Source organism: Agelaius phoeniceus, chromosome 14, assembly GCF_051311805.1.
Source record: "Agelaius phoeniceus isolate bAgePho1 chromosome 14, bAgePho1.hap1, whole genome shotgun sequence".
Lineage (NCBI taxonomy): Eukaryota > Metazoa > Chordata > Aves > Passeriformes > Icteridae > Agelaius > Agelaius phoeniceus.
In genome coordinates this window covers 13,791,790-13,808,502 of record NC_135278.1, presented here as the reverse complement: position 1 = coordinate 13,808,502, position 16,713 = coordinate 13,791,790, and the positions used below count along the sequence as shown (strand labels likewise).

Here is a 16,713-nt window from a genome sequence, read left to right as displayed (position 1 = left end):
GTGTCCCTTCCTGACTCCTCTAGCTTTATTTGGGCTTTGGTGCCAGTCAGGAAGCTTTGCCCTGCACATTTGGAGTCTGGCAGCTCTTGTGGGGATGCTGGTTTGGATTTGCCCTTCCCACCCCTCATTGGCTTTATTTACCCCAGAATCATCAGGGATGCTCCCTAGCCACTGCAGTACCAGAGCTGAATGGTTTTCCTGGGCCTCAGACCAGTCCCCCAGCTCTGCTGACCTTCTTGTTTGCAGTGGATAAATACCAGCTGGTGGGTCAGGTTTTGATCTTGGAGGTTCAGCTGACGTCTTTCCCTCTCTTTGGCTTCTCTTGGTGTTTTTTGAGGCAGCCCTGAGCAGCTGCAGGCAGCAGAGATGGTGCAGCACCATGGGCAGAGTGGGTCTGGTGCAGCCTGGGGTTCCCAGCTATAAATGGTTCCTCTGAACTTGGCCCTCAGGTGCCTCTGGGCTTCAGCACAGCCTCAGTCTCTTGTTGATACTCTCTGGTCTGCTGGGCCAGACACCTAATATTGTTAGCAGATACTAAATAGGTCTCTCTTATTTAGTGGCCCTAATTTATTAAATCAGGCAGAAGAGCTCTGGGAAGAGGAGAGCTGGAAAAGGGAGCAGAGCAAGCTGTGAGTTTGTAATTGTCTGGATCAGGCCCCTGGAGATCCATGTGATCTGTGCACTAGAGGCAGTGCTATTGCAGTGACTCATAAACAGATGTGCCCAATTTACATTGCAGCTTAATACCTTTGTTTAAAAAAAAAATTGCCCTTTTTAAAAAGACAAATGTGTTAAAGCAGATGTTTCCAGTAAAACAAATACTTGTGTGATTTACAAACAACTTCCTACCGCCAGAACTCATTAGAAAATGTGGAAAAAAGAAAAATAGTTCTGTGTACCCAAAAAAATCCCAAAATAAGGACATAGCAAGGCAGTATTGCTACACACTGAACAAAAATTACTGCTGTGCTTGGGTTGGAAAGCAAGAGGTTAGAGCCTGATTTTGGTTGCTAATAACTAAGATTCACCCTGACCAGTTGCTTACATTCAGGAGCAGAAACCTGTCTGTAAAAATACTTAACCAGCTTCTGTTATGTAGGATAGAGGGTAACTGGGACCACTATATGGGATTGTCTGGAGGCTCCTAAATCCCCTGCATCCCATTGAAACCTGCACTGGAGGACTGGATGGCTGCAGGATGGCACTAACCCTACAGCAGAGCTGACAGGCCCAGCCCCTGGGGCAAGCCCTGCTCTGAGGAATCCCTCCCTGGGCATCTCCCCACAGCAGGAGGGGATGCACAGGGGGCTTCTCTGCCTCTGCTTCACTGCAGCTCAGGTGTGCCTGCTCCCCTGCTGCTCCCAGCTTTTGGGAGGGCCAAGGCAGGCATGCCCTGAGAAACTCCTGCTGTTCCAGGTCTCTCTGAATTTGCCTCCTGCCCTGCAAGCCCAGCACTCCTGTTTCACTTTGACACCCCATGCTGCCTTAATGGATTTCCCAGGCTGCAGCTCCAGCACAGCCACCACTCTTTGTCAGCTGCCGGGGCTGGCAATCCCCCTTTGCCTTCCAGCTCTCTGCAGCACAGGTATCATATTTTTTTAATGCACTTGTCACCTATTTCATCCAGGCATTTGTTGCAAAAGAAACAGGGACAGCAGATGTTTGTGGGTTGGCAGGCTGCTCCTCTGCATCCATTGTGAGTGCTCTGGGCAAGTGGCTGGTCCAGCTTCTGAGAGGACACAAAGTCATCCAGGCAGATGGAAAGATGGGGAGGCATCCAGCAAGCCTGAATGGAGCAGAACAGGGGAATCAGGAGCAGAGAGGGTTTTGTTTCTTTCTTAGAGCACTGCAGGAGAGTGACCAAGGCTGTGTCACATTGTGTGGATTTGTTCCAGTGGAGGATACCACTCAGCAAATGCTTCAGTGAGGGTGGTTGCTGCAGCATCTTGGGGTGCCTGCATGTTGGGGTGCCTGCCCATTGATCTGCTTCCCATGGGACTGCTGGGGGTGCTTCTTGCAGCTGGAGAAGCTGGAGGATGGGCTGGAGGATGTCTCACCCAGGAATGGTCACACAGCAGCCCAGCAGCCAGGGGCACTCAAGGAAACCACCAGGATGGTGTGAGCAGCTCCTGTTACTTCTTGTGGGTGTCTCATCAGAGCTGTCCAGTTTGTTATTAAGAAAAATGACTGCTAATGTCAGGGACTCTTGAGGAGAAGCAGGGGCTGGGTGGATGCCCTGGACTGCTCCTCGTCCTCCCTGGTGTGTCAGCTTTCCCTGCCTTGCCATGAGGAGTGATCCACAGCCAAACCTGGAGTGGCTGCCTGCCTTCCCAGGGGGACCTGCTGGGACGTGTCCAGAGGAATTGAAAGTGTCCTGGGGGGAGGATTCTGCTGCTTCAGGGCACTCAGAGGTGCTTTTCTCAGCTCTCCTGTCAGTGTTCCTGAAACCTCGCCACAACCCGGCTCAGTTTTAGCCATTAGTGAATGGAGGCTTGTGCTTGGCTCTCAGGGACCAGAAGGTTTCAGTGCTTAATTAATTTCTTCAAAGTGGAGGGTGTAATTAATGCCTGGGGTGTGCTTTGAAACCCTTGAGCCTCCTGGGCAGTGTGAAATCTGGTTTGGTCTATGAAAATCATCTCTGGCCAGGCACGGGCATCTCAGCGTGGCCACTCATCCTGTCACAGCCCTTGGGGGTCTCCTGGTCTCTGCTGGTGCTGTCTTGTGGAGGGCCATGGGCAGATGTAGCCCAAAATGTCTTGTTTCCCCTCTGTGCTGACAGTCCTCAGCCAGTGCAAATTGTCCTGTGGAGCCGAATGGAAAAAAAAAAGTCCCCTAATTCCTTAAATAGGGGGCATCTCTGCTCCTTCCCTGCTATGCCACACAGACCTTGGTGATTTGTTCCTGAATTCCCTTTGTTTTTCAGCAGCTTCTTCAAAGAGGGAAAATTGTCACTAGTTGCTTTGTGCTGGCTTTAGAGTTAACCATCTTTCAAAGTCTAGGGTTAAAAATTGATATATTTTGGCAGCTTAGGAGAGCTCAGGCAAATTTCCTTCCTGATATCTATAAAGCTTTTTTTTTCTTACTGTCAGCATTGTTTTTGTGGGTGTTAAACATGAACATAAAGGAGAATGCAACAGATTGCAGGTACGTCAAGTTCCAGCACAATCAACTGCCATTATTTAAAGAAGATGCTTTTAACCAAGTCTTTAAAATTCCCTCCTCATCTATCAGTTTTCAGGTGTATAAGTGCACAGAATTGCTCCCTGTGCCACCCCCTTGTGACACCATCCCTCACACTCTGGGTGATCCACAGACATTTTACACCACCAAGCATTAACAGAAATAAATTAACACTTTAAAAGCACAAGTGTTGTATTTCATAGGAGTCAGGCAGGATATTTGGAAGGGAAAGAAATGTAAATGGAATGAAATTCTTAAGCAAGATTATTGATATGACAGGACTAAAGAGCTTGGGATTCTGTGAAAAGTGCCTCTTTTCATCCCTCTAATAAGTCCATTACTTGCACTCGGGAATATTTTAAGGTCCTTTTCATGCTGACTCTGGAGTTGAGCATGCTTTGCATTTCAAGCTTTGTCTATGAATCAGTAGAAGCCAAAGTTATTTCTGCTTTAAAATAACAGGAGCAGGGAACAGCTAATCTCTTTTCATTCTGAGTCCTTACATTATTTTACTGGACAGAGTTTGTGTTGGCTACAAAACAGGGCATTCACAAAATCTATGAGAAGGAATTTAGTCTAAGAATGAAGCCTAGATTGCAGTATGCATAAAGACTCCTTTTCCTAAGGCCATTAAGAAATTCCAAATCTGAGCTATTTTGAACAGTGACATTAAATTAGCCTTGCTAATTCCAGTAATTCAAGCCGATAGCTGAGTTTACAAATCTACTAGATGAGGCCTTCCCATAATTACAATCTCAATGTGCTTTTCAGCTAAGGTGAGTTGGCACAAAAAAAAAAAGATAAATAAATAAAAGGGGGGAAAATGCTCTTTCTGTTCTGGCTTTTGAGATGAATATCTCTAAAGAACAGTTAAGCAGCTGTATTGCACCAATAAGACATCCCCTGTCCTGGACTGGTAAGTTCATTTTGCCTCTAATGTGCAAGTGAAATGCAGGGGAGAGACTGGATTTTCCCCTGCTTTGTTTTATCTCTTGTCTCTTTACAAAGGAGAATTCGTGCTGCTGGTGCTTGTAGTTCAGTTTTTAGTTGTTTATTTACAGGTGGTAATTCTTCCTGGGAAAATAGAGTGTGACTGGTTACCCTCTTTTGTGGCAGAAAAAAAACCCCCAACCTTTGGTGGATAAATCCAGGTTGGAGAGCAGGTGGAACAATGATACAAAGGTGCAACCCTTGTTATTCCTCTGTACAAAGATGTTGATTTGCAGATCCCAGCACAGCTAAACATTCCCAGTGCGATGGAAAGGTTTTGAGAATGTGTTTTCAAAGCCATAAGGCACAAAAACATGAAACAAATAAAATTGAGTGCATTATTTAAAAGGGTGTTAATTTTATTAGAACTGAGCTGAGGTAATATAAGGGCAAACCTAAGTATTCACATCAGCACTTAACTCAGGCTGCAATGTTCATAAAATGTCCTTTTGATCAAGCTGTGAGTGTTTTGATCCTTATTCTGTGAGCATCATTCAAAGTGACCTAACTGTAGCTCCAAACAGGCATCTGCAGCTGCAGAAGTCCTTGAGCAATAACAGGTCAGGAACTTGAATGTGTGCTCTGCCAGGAATGCTAATATTGCAATCCCTTCTTGTTGTTGTTGTTCCAAATAAGAAGGAAAGGACAAAAACTCTCACGAAATAAAAATTCCCAAAAGAAAATTGTCCTATCAGCATCGACTGTGGATACTTGAGTCAAAAATATTAAACAAAATGATGGTTTTAATCTATCAGAATAATAATGGCATGGCTGCTAAATAATTTTGTATCATCCCCACATGGGTGTTTGACCTTTCTCTTCTTGGTAGCATTGTCACCACTGGCACATTGGTGATTTTCCTGATTTAAGAGGATGTTTTTCTGCTGGGCACCCCCAGGACTGGGTGCAAGTCCTGCAGCTCACAAACCACGGGAGCACATTGCACAACCACGTGGAGCCTGTTGGGAGTAGGGATGGATGCTTGCAGAACCTGGCAGTCATCCCACGTTGTCCACAGGCTCAGGGATATGCAGCAGATTCTGCCCCAAAATGCTGCTTATGGCAAAGTCAGGTAGAAACAGCTCTGCTGTTTTTAGGGGCTGGAGGGAGCTGCTTTTGCTCCCCAAGGCTGGGATGATGGCTGGGAAGGAGTGAGGTGGGGTGGGGGGCACAAGCAAGGCTCTTTTTTTCTGACGCAGTGAAGAGATGGGGGAGGCAGAAATGCAATTCTTGATTTCCAGGAAACTCTTATCTCTAATCTCAGTAATCCATTTTAGAGAGGATTTTGTGATTTTGAAGGGATTTACAAACTGGATTACATAGCCTTTTTATTTTGATTTTCCACTTTGATTGTGACATTCCTGAGAGAGAGCCGTGATTGCTTCAGATAGGATGGAGAAGGAGGCATTTGTGGGCTTGGGCCTTGGAGCCCTATGGAGTTGTCACCTCCTTGTTGGGTCAATGGAGGTGTCCTCAGAACAATTTGGATTCTCTCACAGGAGCAGTGTGCCCTTGTCCCTGGCACCTTCTTGTGGCTGTACCAGCTGTCCTGGGGAGATGCCAGCAGGAGCCCAGGGCCAATCCCCTCCATCCCTTGCTCCCTCCCTCTGCAGTGGGAGCAATCCAGGTGATCTCCTTGAGCTCCAGCATGGTCCCAAGCATGACAGGGAGGCCCTTGGACCCCAGGACAGTGTGTGATGGCAGAGGTCCAGCACAGCCCAGGCACTGCAGCCACAGTGTCCTGGAGCTCAGCAGGGATGACGCTGGGATTCCCATTGGAACTGCCACCACCATTCAATCCAGCTTTTAGCACCCTCATTCCACCAGTGCTTTGGGGTCAGGGTTTGCTCCAGCCTGGGAGGGAGGCAGGGAGCAGAAATCAGCCAGGATTTGTGTCAGAGGTTACAGGCACCCAATGAGCAGCTGGGCTTAATTTGGGTCTTTCTTCACTGCCATGCAGTGCAAAGCCAGGTCCTGGTGTCAGACCACAGAGGCTGTTCCTGGGGCTGCTTCCAATGCAGGGAAGAAGTCCTGAAGCTGTTAAAAAGTTCCAGCCCATGAACCCAAACCTTCTTCTATATAAAGTGGAAAAATTGGGTGTGGTGATATTTCCCAGGACTTCTGCATTACCCCATTTTTACAGTCACTTTAATGTTGTTTTAATGCAGGTCCAGGATTTTTTTAATTTGTTTATTTATGCAGGTTAACACAATGAGAAAAGCCAGTTGATGCTGTTGCCACTTGGCTCCCTTCCCTTGGCAGCTCTCTCACCTCAGCTCCTGCTCCATGCAAACATTCCCCTGGCATGGACAGGAGGAGCTGGCTGTCCCTCCATCCTGGTGACCCTGGACAGTGCCAGAGCACAAAACCTCAGGAAGTTTCTCCAGGAGCAGAGGCAGGCTGAGCAGAGGAGCATGGAGCATCACCATGCCTCATCCTACCTGCCAGCTCTCCTGTGGGCTGAGCTGGGGTGTCCATGCACAGCCCAAACTCCTGCGTTTTGACCTGAAATCTCACTCGAGATATTTCCCTTGGCATCATGAGTTGTAGCCTGGTGGATGTCCAGGGATTTTTCACTGAGTGTAGACATTGCACAAAGTCCTTGTCCTTTCTGATTGAAGAGGCACATTCCTGGTTGCCTACTTGAAGCAGGAATGCACAAACCCCTGGTGTCTGTGGCCTGGGCACTTTCAGGGCTGGTTTCCACACACAGTGAGTCACAAAGGAAGGTGTCAGATGTTCCTGGGTGCCAGAACACCACCATGAGCTTTCCAATCAAGCATTGAGAAATATCCTTCTGCCTTGAGGGCTGCTTTTAGTGGCTAACATCTGGAAGGCAGCGACCATTGCATTCCCCTTAGGAATGCATTTTGTCAGGTCCTGCTAATACCTGAATGTCCTGAGCTTAGAGTGTTGAAGGCCAGCACGTAGCAAGAAAGAGCTTCCTCTCCTGGTCATATCCAGGAGCTTTTGGGGAAGAAAACATGAAGGAGAAAATTTCAGTTAGATGGGAGTATGTTGTTTTTAGTCATTAGAGGGAATATGAAGCATTTAATTTTGCTCTGCTATCACTGGGAACCTTACTTCCCAAAATCAAGAATGTTCAGAGATATCTCAGGTGACAGCAGAGTGATCTCTTTGTGATTTAGATCTTGAAGGTCTCCAAGCAGGAAGAAATGACATCTGGGTGGGCTGAGATACTGAAGATCTGCAGGATCATGGCTTGACCCAGTCCTGTATTGCTGCCACTTAAATAATTTCACTTCTATTCATGCTCTTCTGTTTACAGCTATTCCTCTTTTTATTTCTTGACTCCTGTCTTTGCAGATGTTTTTGGCTGTACGTGTTTAGCTCCCTATTTTTCAGTGCTTTCTTCTAAACTTTTTTAGGTAGCAGCTCTTGTTCTGGACTGTACATCTGGATATCAGACCAGGGTAATGCTGCTTCATCAGCAAAGTACAAGGACTCCAGCCCTTCCAATTAATAATGCTAATGAGATTTGTTAATTTTTAATAGATTACATGAGTGCATTTTGCTAAACACGTTTCTGTGGCTCCGCTCCGCGAGTGCAGTTCAGAAACTCTTTCACGCTCTGCCAAGGGGAAAACGAGGAATGCAATTGCAGATGCCAGATTCTCTTCAGGGTAGATCTAGAACAAACCAAGGAGCAAAGAATGTAACGAGTACATTTTCAAAGTAAACATAGGCCCAGGTCATAAATGATGGCCCTTCCTTGCCACCAGCCTCTGGCCAGGGTGGGGGGAAGGAGCAGTTGCTGGAATTAGGGTCATGGTGCAGCCCCTCTGCCTGTGCACTGTGTTGGGTTTTGAGGGGGTTTTTGCCCTTCAAAAGCTTGTGGATGTGTGTGGAGAGACTTTTGTGGTAGTACTGGAGGTTGGGGAGCCAGGGTGGGCACATTGGCTGCCTCAGTGCCTCATGTACCCCAAACAGCACCTGGTTACAGCCCTGGCTGGGACTGAGATGGACCTTCCTCACATCTGGGTCCCCCCAAATCAATTTACTGCTGCCTTCCAGAGAGCATTGATCCTGGGGAGCTTCCTCCCCCGTTGGGTTTGTGGTGGTACCTGTGGTGTCTGGGTTGATGGTGAACATGTGCTGCAGGCCATGGGCCATCGGTGGCACCCCAGCAGCTCAGAGGTGGCAAACAGGCAGGCGGGGGAAAAGTCTTGGTTTGCAAATCAGCAATCCCAAACCTGATTCCTTTGGGTTTCTGCCCAGGAAGTTGGTTTTACCCGTTGCTGCTGAGCCATGCCAGGCTCTCTTGGCGGTGTTGCCGATGGCAGCAGGGTGATGTTGAGCTGGATTTTTTTCTTCTTTTTTTTTCCAAATCCATATTGCCAAGAGCCGCACCTCCTAAATTGCTGTGGAGGAGGTGGAAAAGCAGAGGCACAAGACCATGCACATGCTGCACATCCATCTCAGTGATCTGTGCCAACACAAGCACCACAGCCAGCCCTGGCTCATGCTTTAATTACACACTGGCGCGGCCGCACCTACGGCTGGGCTGTTGCAGCTCGTTGTGCAAGAAGACAACTGGCAAACCTGTTGGTGCTCCAGGATTTTAATGGTAATAAGCCAGAGGGCAAAACCTCCCTGATGAGATGAAACCATGCTTGGCTAGGTGTTTGGAAGAGTTTAAGGTGTTTTGGAGAAGCAGCATGTTGGGAATCTTGGCTGTATCTGTGCAGTTGTGGCTGTTTGTGCCATGTAACCCCATGGATGGTTTCAGGTGTTGCCTTTGGGGAGGCAGAGGTGTGTTTATGATAGGAACTGTTTGCATGAAAAATCAGATAACTGCAGGCTGAGGCCAGCAGAGCTTTTGGTGTTCCAGGAAGTGTTTGGGATGAAATTGAACTGTTCTTCTACGTTTCAGGTGCAAACACCTGTGAGAGTGAAATGGTTGGTAGTGTAGAGAAGGAGAGATTTGGGAGCCAAGGTGAGGCAGACTGGTGTGTGGAATCACAGGCTCTTATGCTTCACCTTTTAATGAGTCAACAGTTTGGGCTTGACTCAAACATCTCTCCCTTTAAGAAATCCGGTCCTGTTTTGGAGACAGCCAGTCTGCTGCATCTGTTGGCATCTTCTTCCCCACACTGGAGATGCTCACTGCTTAAAAAAATTACACAAAGCAACACGCTCTGGAGATTATCATTTTCAGTGGCAATGGTAGCATATTCTTTCCTAGGAAAAATCAGTCCTGAAGGAAAGGTGCAGGCAGATGCTGGCAGATGCCACAGCTTGCCAAGCTGCCCTTCCTGTCTGTGACATTTCTACTTGATGTGTTTTGCATTCACTGGAAGCATGATCCATTCCCTTCACACTGCAGTGTTTCCATCATGTGCAAAGCAGGGCCATCAGCACAGCAGCCCTGTTGGCTGAACACGCTGTGTTAGGCTTCATGGCTTCACCTGTGTCGGGATCCCCTCACGCCCGTCACGGCTGCACGAGGCACTGGCAGAGCTATCAAGTGACAGGGGGAGGCAGTTTTCATGCCTGGCCATCCATTATGGCTTTGTTACTATATTGGGTCCATGGCTGGAACCATCTGCTGGGGCAGGCTTGGCAGGCAGGCAGCCCAGATGCCTGGCTGGGAGATGACATTCCCTGGCTCTGGCTCTGGGCAGCAGCCGAGCCAGCCTGCAGCAGCAGGGCTCTTGGAGGGCATTTGCCAGACATTTGCTAGCAGCTCTTTGCTCAAGGCCATGTTGTCCATTTTGGGGGTGAAAAGGGGGTGTTTTGGTAGCCAGCATTGCATTTGGCAGAGCAAAGCCTATGTGCCAATACTCTTCCTCCTCGTTCCTGCTGTGCCAGCTGCCATGGGACATTCCATCCCAACTCAAACCCAACTTCCTCCCAGTTCAGCCCTATTTTATAGCCACCTCCAAAGCTGGTGTGGTTCAGCAAGAAGAGCTTTCTAATGATCCCTGCCCAATAACTTGTGCAGAGTCAGTATGGCAGAGTCAGGAGGCATTTTCCCTAATCCATGGGAAAATGCCTGTGCTTTATGTCGTGGCTGCGGAGAGCGCGGGTTGCGGGGCTGGCGCCGGGTTTTGTCCTCCACGCTGCGAGGCCATTGAAGCTGTGGCTGTCCTGGGAGCACAGCACAGCAGCTTTGTGTTAGAGGGGCTTTGGTGACAAAAGATGCTTCCGGAGGGACCGGCTTGTGTGCGGCTGGAGACCTTTCAGCAGCTGTGGGAGGATGCCGGGAAAGCGCCCGCACGCTCGGCTCGCGTGAGGAGGGGCAGGGAAAAGCACAGCTAATGATGGACTATTATTTTAAAGGGATTATCTAATCTGCAGCCCAGAGGACAAGAGGGACCAGAATGAGTGAAGATTGAATTTGTAATTAGTGCAGATTGTTGGTAATACCCCCTGGACTCTGATTATAAACAGAAACAGATTTTTCTGGTTTCCTGCCCTCCCCCAAAAGGCTTTGCAGGGCAAAGGGCCACTTTGTACTGAGAAGCTGATGCCAGTGAATTGGGTGATCAGAGCTGGAGTGGTGGAGATGTTTAATGCAGAAGGTGGCTGGGTAGAGGGGAGGCAGAGAAGTACCTTCTTTTAGGTTATTTTGCAGCATAAAGGCAAAGTTTTGGGTGGATGTGCCCAAAATGGAGTATGTGGAATGCTAGTTTCAGTTACCCCACCAGCCATCCTGCAGCTCTATCCCTGATGCTGAGGCTCTTTCACTCCTGGAAGCTGTGGGGGCAGGAGGTGCAGGGATGTGGGGGTGACCAGGTCTAACCAGGGATCCTAAAAAAAGCTGGAAATTATAATGGAGCCCTCTCAAGAACTACCTGGTTAGGAACATTTGCTAATTTGGGTTCTTGGATTTGAAATATGTTTATTATTGATAGTATAAGCAGTAAGATCAGAGGCAGTGGGCAGAAACTGATGCACAGGGAGCTCCATCTGAATATGAGGAAGAACTTTTTTACTGTGCAGTGACTGAGAACTGGAGGTTGCCCAGAAAGGGTGTGGAGTGTCCCTCACTGGAGATAGACTCAATCCTGTGCTTTGGGCTTGAGAGGGAGCTTGGATCAGATAAGTGACTGTGATCCTTTCCAACCTTACCAATTCTGTGATTCTGTGATGTGTATTTTTAATGCTCTTATTGCCTGGATTGGCTGCCTGAGGTCTGTTAGAGGCTCATACCTTTTATTTTCCTTTCCTCTGATGTAGCAAAGGTCATTAGGAGTTAAGTGAAAGGGATTTGCAAGGGTTACAGATCCATGATTAATACAAAATAAAAGATGCTTGGCTAAATCCATCACGCCTAAGAATACAGTTGGGCACAAATAAGGAGTAGGATACAATGGAAGAAACAGTGAAAACAAATGGCACACCCAAGCACTAAACTTCTGAAGCAGTTAAGGGGAGGAAAATAGCATTCTAATCTCTGATGACAAGAGGGTCTCTCTTCCCTTCTCTTTAATTTGGCCAGAAGGAAATAGCGAGAGCATCACCATCCCCATTTGGGTGAAATGCTGTGATTTAAAAACTTACCCTTACTCAAGTTGAGGTGAAATCCCAGAATTGGACAATTTCCCACGCAGAGAATATGTTTGGAGCACTCATTTTGGTACTGGCTGAACATTTCCAACGGGATTCAGCTGCTGCATTGAGACCCGTGCAGGAACTCGAATCTCATAAATTACATCCCAGAACAAGACTGTAAATGGGGCCGTCAAAACCCTTTGTGCTGTTAAGGACCTTGCTGAAACACTCTTTTGTTTCAAGTTTCTTTTCTAAAGGGAAGGCAAGAGTAGTTACTCAGTTCCTGGAGAGTTTTTTAGGTTTGCTAGGATGTCCAGTAAGAGAATATTCTGCCCCAAAAGCTCTCATGGTCACTGGTCTGAGAGACTGTGGGTGCCTGACAGTGCTGTGACCCCATGGAGCCTCTTTTAGGTTTCAGAAGCCTTTTTAATGTGTGGAAATACCTTCCAAAACACACTAGGGCAGGTTGTGATCCAACACTGTGCCAGCTGAGGAGTCTTGTGTCAAACAACCAACTGTGAAATAATCTGCTGTGATTTTATTAACTCCAAATCCCTCCACTTATTTTCCAGAATGAGCTTGGGAAAAGAAGGTGGTGCAGGCAGGCTGCTCCCAAACTTCCCTGGAGCCTGAGCCTGCCTCGTGCCAGAGGGACTGGTTCTCTCTGTGCTTGGAAAGTCTCCCAGCACATCCCTTTCGAGGTGGCACCTTTCTCCCCCTGTTCTTCCCATGGGTGTGCAGTGCCAGAGGACAGCACCATATCTGTACTGCTCAGAAGGAAAGCAGGAAAGCTGTGGAAAAGAGGAGTTGCAGTGTTTGTGGGGATCTACTAGAGAATTCAGTTTACCAGGGGGGTTCACCTGGCCCTCTCTGTGCTTGGATAACTGCTCCCTTTGAGCCATTTCTGACGTCCTTTGATGGCCTGGGCTGACTCACTTGTAATGCTAACATCGTTCTGCTTTTGTTTTGCAATGTTTGGGTAGTTTTTGATTAAGAAATACTGCCTGTTTGCCTTGGCAGTGGTGTTCATTGGATTGATGTGGCATTTTTTAGATAGAGGGCTTATTCAGTTTCTTGGATTCTTTCTCAGGAGTGGGGTGGGATGATCCAAACCTTTCCAACATGCTAGTGATCCAGGAGAAAGCTTGGAAAAGTCTTGAGTCAGGGTCTCTTCTGATGGAAACCACCAGTTTCCTCCAATTCCAAAGGCCAGGCTCTGAGGATAGGACAAACCAGGCTTACCTGATTCCCATTTGGGTGAGAAACCTGGACCCCAGAAGGAGATGGCAGCAGCACAAGCAGGGGAGCAAGGGCCCCACTGCCCTGAGAGCAAGCATGAGTGCACCCACTCAGTCCAGCTGACTGACAGGTTCAGATGCCCCAGGTGGATCTGGCTAATGGCATCTTAAAACACCTTTTACTCTTTCTTCTTGGCCCTGAGATTTGCTGGTGTCTTGTCTTTCCACATTGTCTATTTGGAATTCTTTATTCTTCCCTGACCCAGCAAGAGAAGGGCAGCTGTGAGTTACTGCTCAGCAGGCCCCTTGCAGCCAGTGATGGTTGCCACAAGCTTTCCCCTCTGTCAATGTCATGCTCCTCAGCCAGTGCTATCAGAAGTTTTATACTGAATGCTTTCTTGGATTGGAACCCACATGTGCTTCATCTCAAAGTCTCCATGTTGCAACACCAGCATGCCCAGAGTGCATGATCCACTCACATTCCTTCCTTTGATGAGGTGGATCAGGGATGGGATGTGTTCTCAGTGCTGCAAGGAGCATATTTTGCACACTCTTACGTAAGATTGCAGGAATGCAGAGCTCCTCGGGTCCTACAGGAGCCAGGAGGCTTTGGTGAGCAAGGCCTTCTGCTGACTCTGGGTTTGGGGAGGTGTTGGTGCAGGATTTCCTCACTCCTGCACGCAGCCTTGTTGTGCCTGGGGAGCAGACACAATTTGCATTGCTAAGCACCCCCTCCAAAGCTCAGCTGGTTTTCTTTGGGAGTAGCTCTCCAGTAAGGCACATCCCTTATCTCTTTTGTTTTCTTACTGGAGCACCTCACAGTTGGGATTTTTTGGTCTCCCTATGAATAAGATTTGGTGTAGGGCACTGAGACTGGTGGGTGCAGGAGTGACAAGATGTTTGCTAAGCTCTTCTGGCCCATCTGTGATGCCTTTGGCTGCACCCAGCCCCAGCTGCCCTCAGCTGTGGCAGGGCTGCCCCCAGAGCCCCAGTTTTTGTGGGGTCTGTGTGTGCTGTGTGTCAGAATGCTGACACACACCACGTGTTACTGACACTTCTCTCCTTCTGCTTTCAGAGCTGGCCTACGACCTGGACATGGATGACATCTCTGCAAATAAGCAGCTTCTGAATCAGCAAAGCAAGGATGGTGCTGCAGTCCCCAGCAGCGACCCTGGCAGTGCAGCCACCCACCCCAGTCCTGCTGCTGGCATTGCCCTGCTCCTCCTGCTGCTGCTGGCCCACCAGCCATGAGCAGTGCTGGTGGCATCACTCCGTGTCTCTCCATGCCTTTCTTTAGTGAGGAAGATATTTGGAACCTCTTCTGAAATATATGCACATTTCCAAAAACAGGACAAATGCCCTGAGTCAGTTTTTCAAGACTCTTCACGGAAAAAACCCTCAGATTTAAAAAAGTGTTGGTTCATGGCAAACTAGTAAATATCTAACAGTGCTTTTTAAAGATAGTCCTGTTAAATATAAGCAGGTTCATATTAAATTGTGTTCTTCACAGTTTTTGAACACTGAGGTCTCCCTTGCTATTAAGGTGAAGACCATATTTCATTTTGAGTTGTTCAAACGTGCATGGGGTACAGAACACCTATGGTTTATGAAATACTCTCAGCAAATATCATACCCCTGATTCCTAAGTTGACTTAATACAGATTTTTTTCTGTAGTTCAGCCGGTTTTTGTACTTACTCCAAATTCAAGTCTCACCGCTGGGAATCTGGTCAGGACATAACAGAGCATGTGAAGACAGGGGAGAGAGAAGATCAGACACTTGGCAGGAGGAAAGATGCTGTGGAAGAGGAGCTGTCCTGCCCTGGGACTGTGGTGAAGATCTGCTCCCCTGGGCACAGAGCCCACCTGCACCATGGCAAGTTGCAGGTGATTTTTCTGCTCATCCCCCAGCCAGGTCCTGAAGCCCTTCAGTGCAGCTGGCTGATCCCCACCAGCATCCTTGTGGCACATGCAACAACCTGGCTTCATTCTTCAGGAGTGAAGCACCTCCTTTCCCACGGGAAACCTGCAAGCACAGCCCCAGCCAAAGGAGCGACGGCGGGGATGTACACACTGTGCTCTGCAGGGTGAACAATGACTGGCCAAGCTGCTGTGCTCTGAAAGGGGAAAAGAAAAGGATTTACAGCCTTTTACAGGAGCCTGAGGCAGATGAGACTCTTACTCATGTGTTTCTTTGCATGTTCCTTTACGTAAGCTATCTCTAAAATAAAGATTGGTTGCTCTCTAAGTGGTGCCCTGGCAGTAGCCTCCCATGTGTGTGAGACAGCAGCCTGTGTTGTGCTGGAGTGGGCAGCCTGGGAACACCAACTGTGCCCAGCTCAGGGACACCAGGACTTGGCTTGGTCTGATTCAGTGAATGGGCTGGGCTTTGTTTCGTTTCTGGCCAAGATGGTTGCATATTTCTGTTTAAGATCTGCCTTTACTGGAGTGTTTCTATCTGCAGTATCTTAAGCTGCAGCATGTGCACCTACGTGTGCATACACCCCCTCACACACACATGCATGCTTCAAATATTTGTGTGCATCAGGCCTCTTTTACAGCAGCTTTCTGTTTAGGAGAAAGTAGATAATTCTAAACCATGCAGTCAGATGGTTTGGAGAGTGGAAACTTTACCCAGTCTAAGTGATGGGGCTGACCTGTCTGACTCTGATTTGAAGCCTTGGGATTGTGTGAAGTGCTTTGGGTTTGTGGCAGAAGGAGAGATGATTGTTGCTCCACTCCTCTGCATGGAGATGTTAACTCACTGTTCACCACTCCTGATGCAAAGGAGCAGATCTGGGCTAACCCATGGCATGACCTGCTGGTTAATAGTTGGAGAGCTGTCCCCAGGGTTTCAGAATCTCATGTCCCATCCACACCAGGGTGAGTGCTGGGGTTTTTGGCAGTGCTGACATGTGGTATTCCTGTAAGGGCTGATTTTTTGCATCCATGCACTGTGATGTGGTTTTGTATTTTACATGTTTTTGTATTTTATATTTTACATGTTCACCAAATGTAATCCTCTCTGTCTCTTGGGACTGTGCTTTGACCCCTGGTCAGAGGGGTCCTGGTGCATGGGGCTGTGCAAGGGAGAGCCAGTGGTGGTGCTGGCAGAGGCATTTCTTCACCTTCCTGCTGCTCAGCTCTTGTTCTGGCCCAGCTCTCTGTGCTGCAGCTGGCTGAGCCCCTGAGCCTCTGCTCCACCAAAGGGAATATTTTATTAGCGCCACTTGAATTTGAATCGCTTCTTCCCTTCTGATCATTTTCCTTTCATCCCCTGGGAGTGCTGGGGGTGGAAGTGGGCTGCTGGGTTTGTTCAGAGATGATGTGCTGCCTCTGCCTCGCCAGGTACCGCCGCTACCAGCACAGGGACATCATCTCCTCTAATATTATGGCAGAAATAGTCTGTGTGCTGCTGCTTCCTTGGATAAGCAGCAGGATGGGAGGGGGGCAGCAGTTTTTCAGTACAAGTCCAGTGTGTTTTCCCTCTGAGGAGCTGGCGTGGGCTGTGCCTTGCTGAGTCTCACAAAGCCCGGTGGGTTCTCCCACGTGCATCACCGCAGTGTGATGCTGGTGCTTCTCACTGAAGACCCCTCTGAGGCATGCTGAGCCTGCTTTCCCTTTGCTGTTTAGCAAAGCTGTGCTTGCTGGAGACTTTGTTATGATCAGAGATCACAAAAAACAGCCTTTGAGCCCACTACCTGCCAAGTTTATAAAATAACAGATTATAGCCTGAAAAAGCAGCTGTTGAGTTTTCCCCTGCCCTGGGTTTGTGCACATGTTTTAAC

General features: G+C 48.2%; 1 protein-coding gene across 2 annotated transcripts in view; it reads left to right on the top strand.

Moving 5' to 3' along the window:
- Window positions 1-15,173, top strand: part of GPC3 (glypican 3) — a 141,162-nt gene extending 125,989 nt beyond the window's left edge. For both annotated transcript variants that reach the window (XM_077185984.1, XM_077185985.1), the window contains exon 8: window positions 14,002-15,173. In XM_077185984.1, the coding sequence (XP_077042099.1) occupies window positions 14,002-14,177 (176 nt within the window). In that variant the 3' untranslated portion in view covers window positions 14,178-15,173. The remainder of the gene's footprint in view (window positions 1-14,001) is intronic.
- Window positions 15,174-16,713: the final 1,540 nt, after the last annotated feature.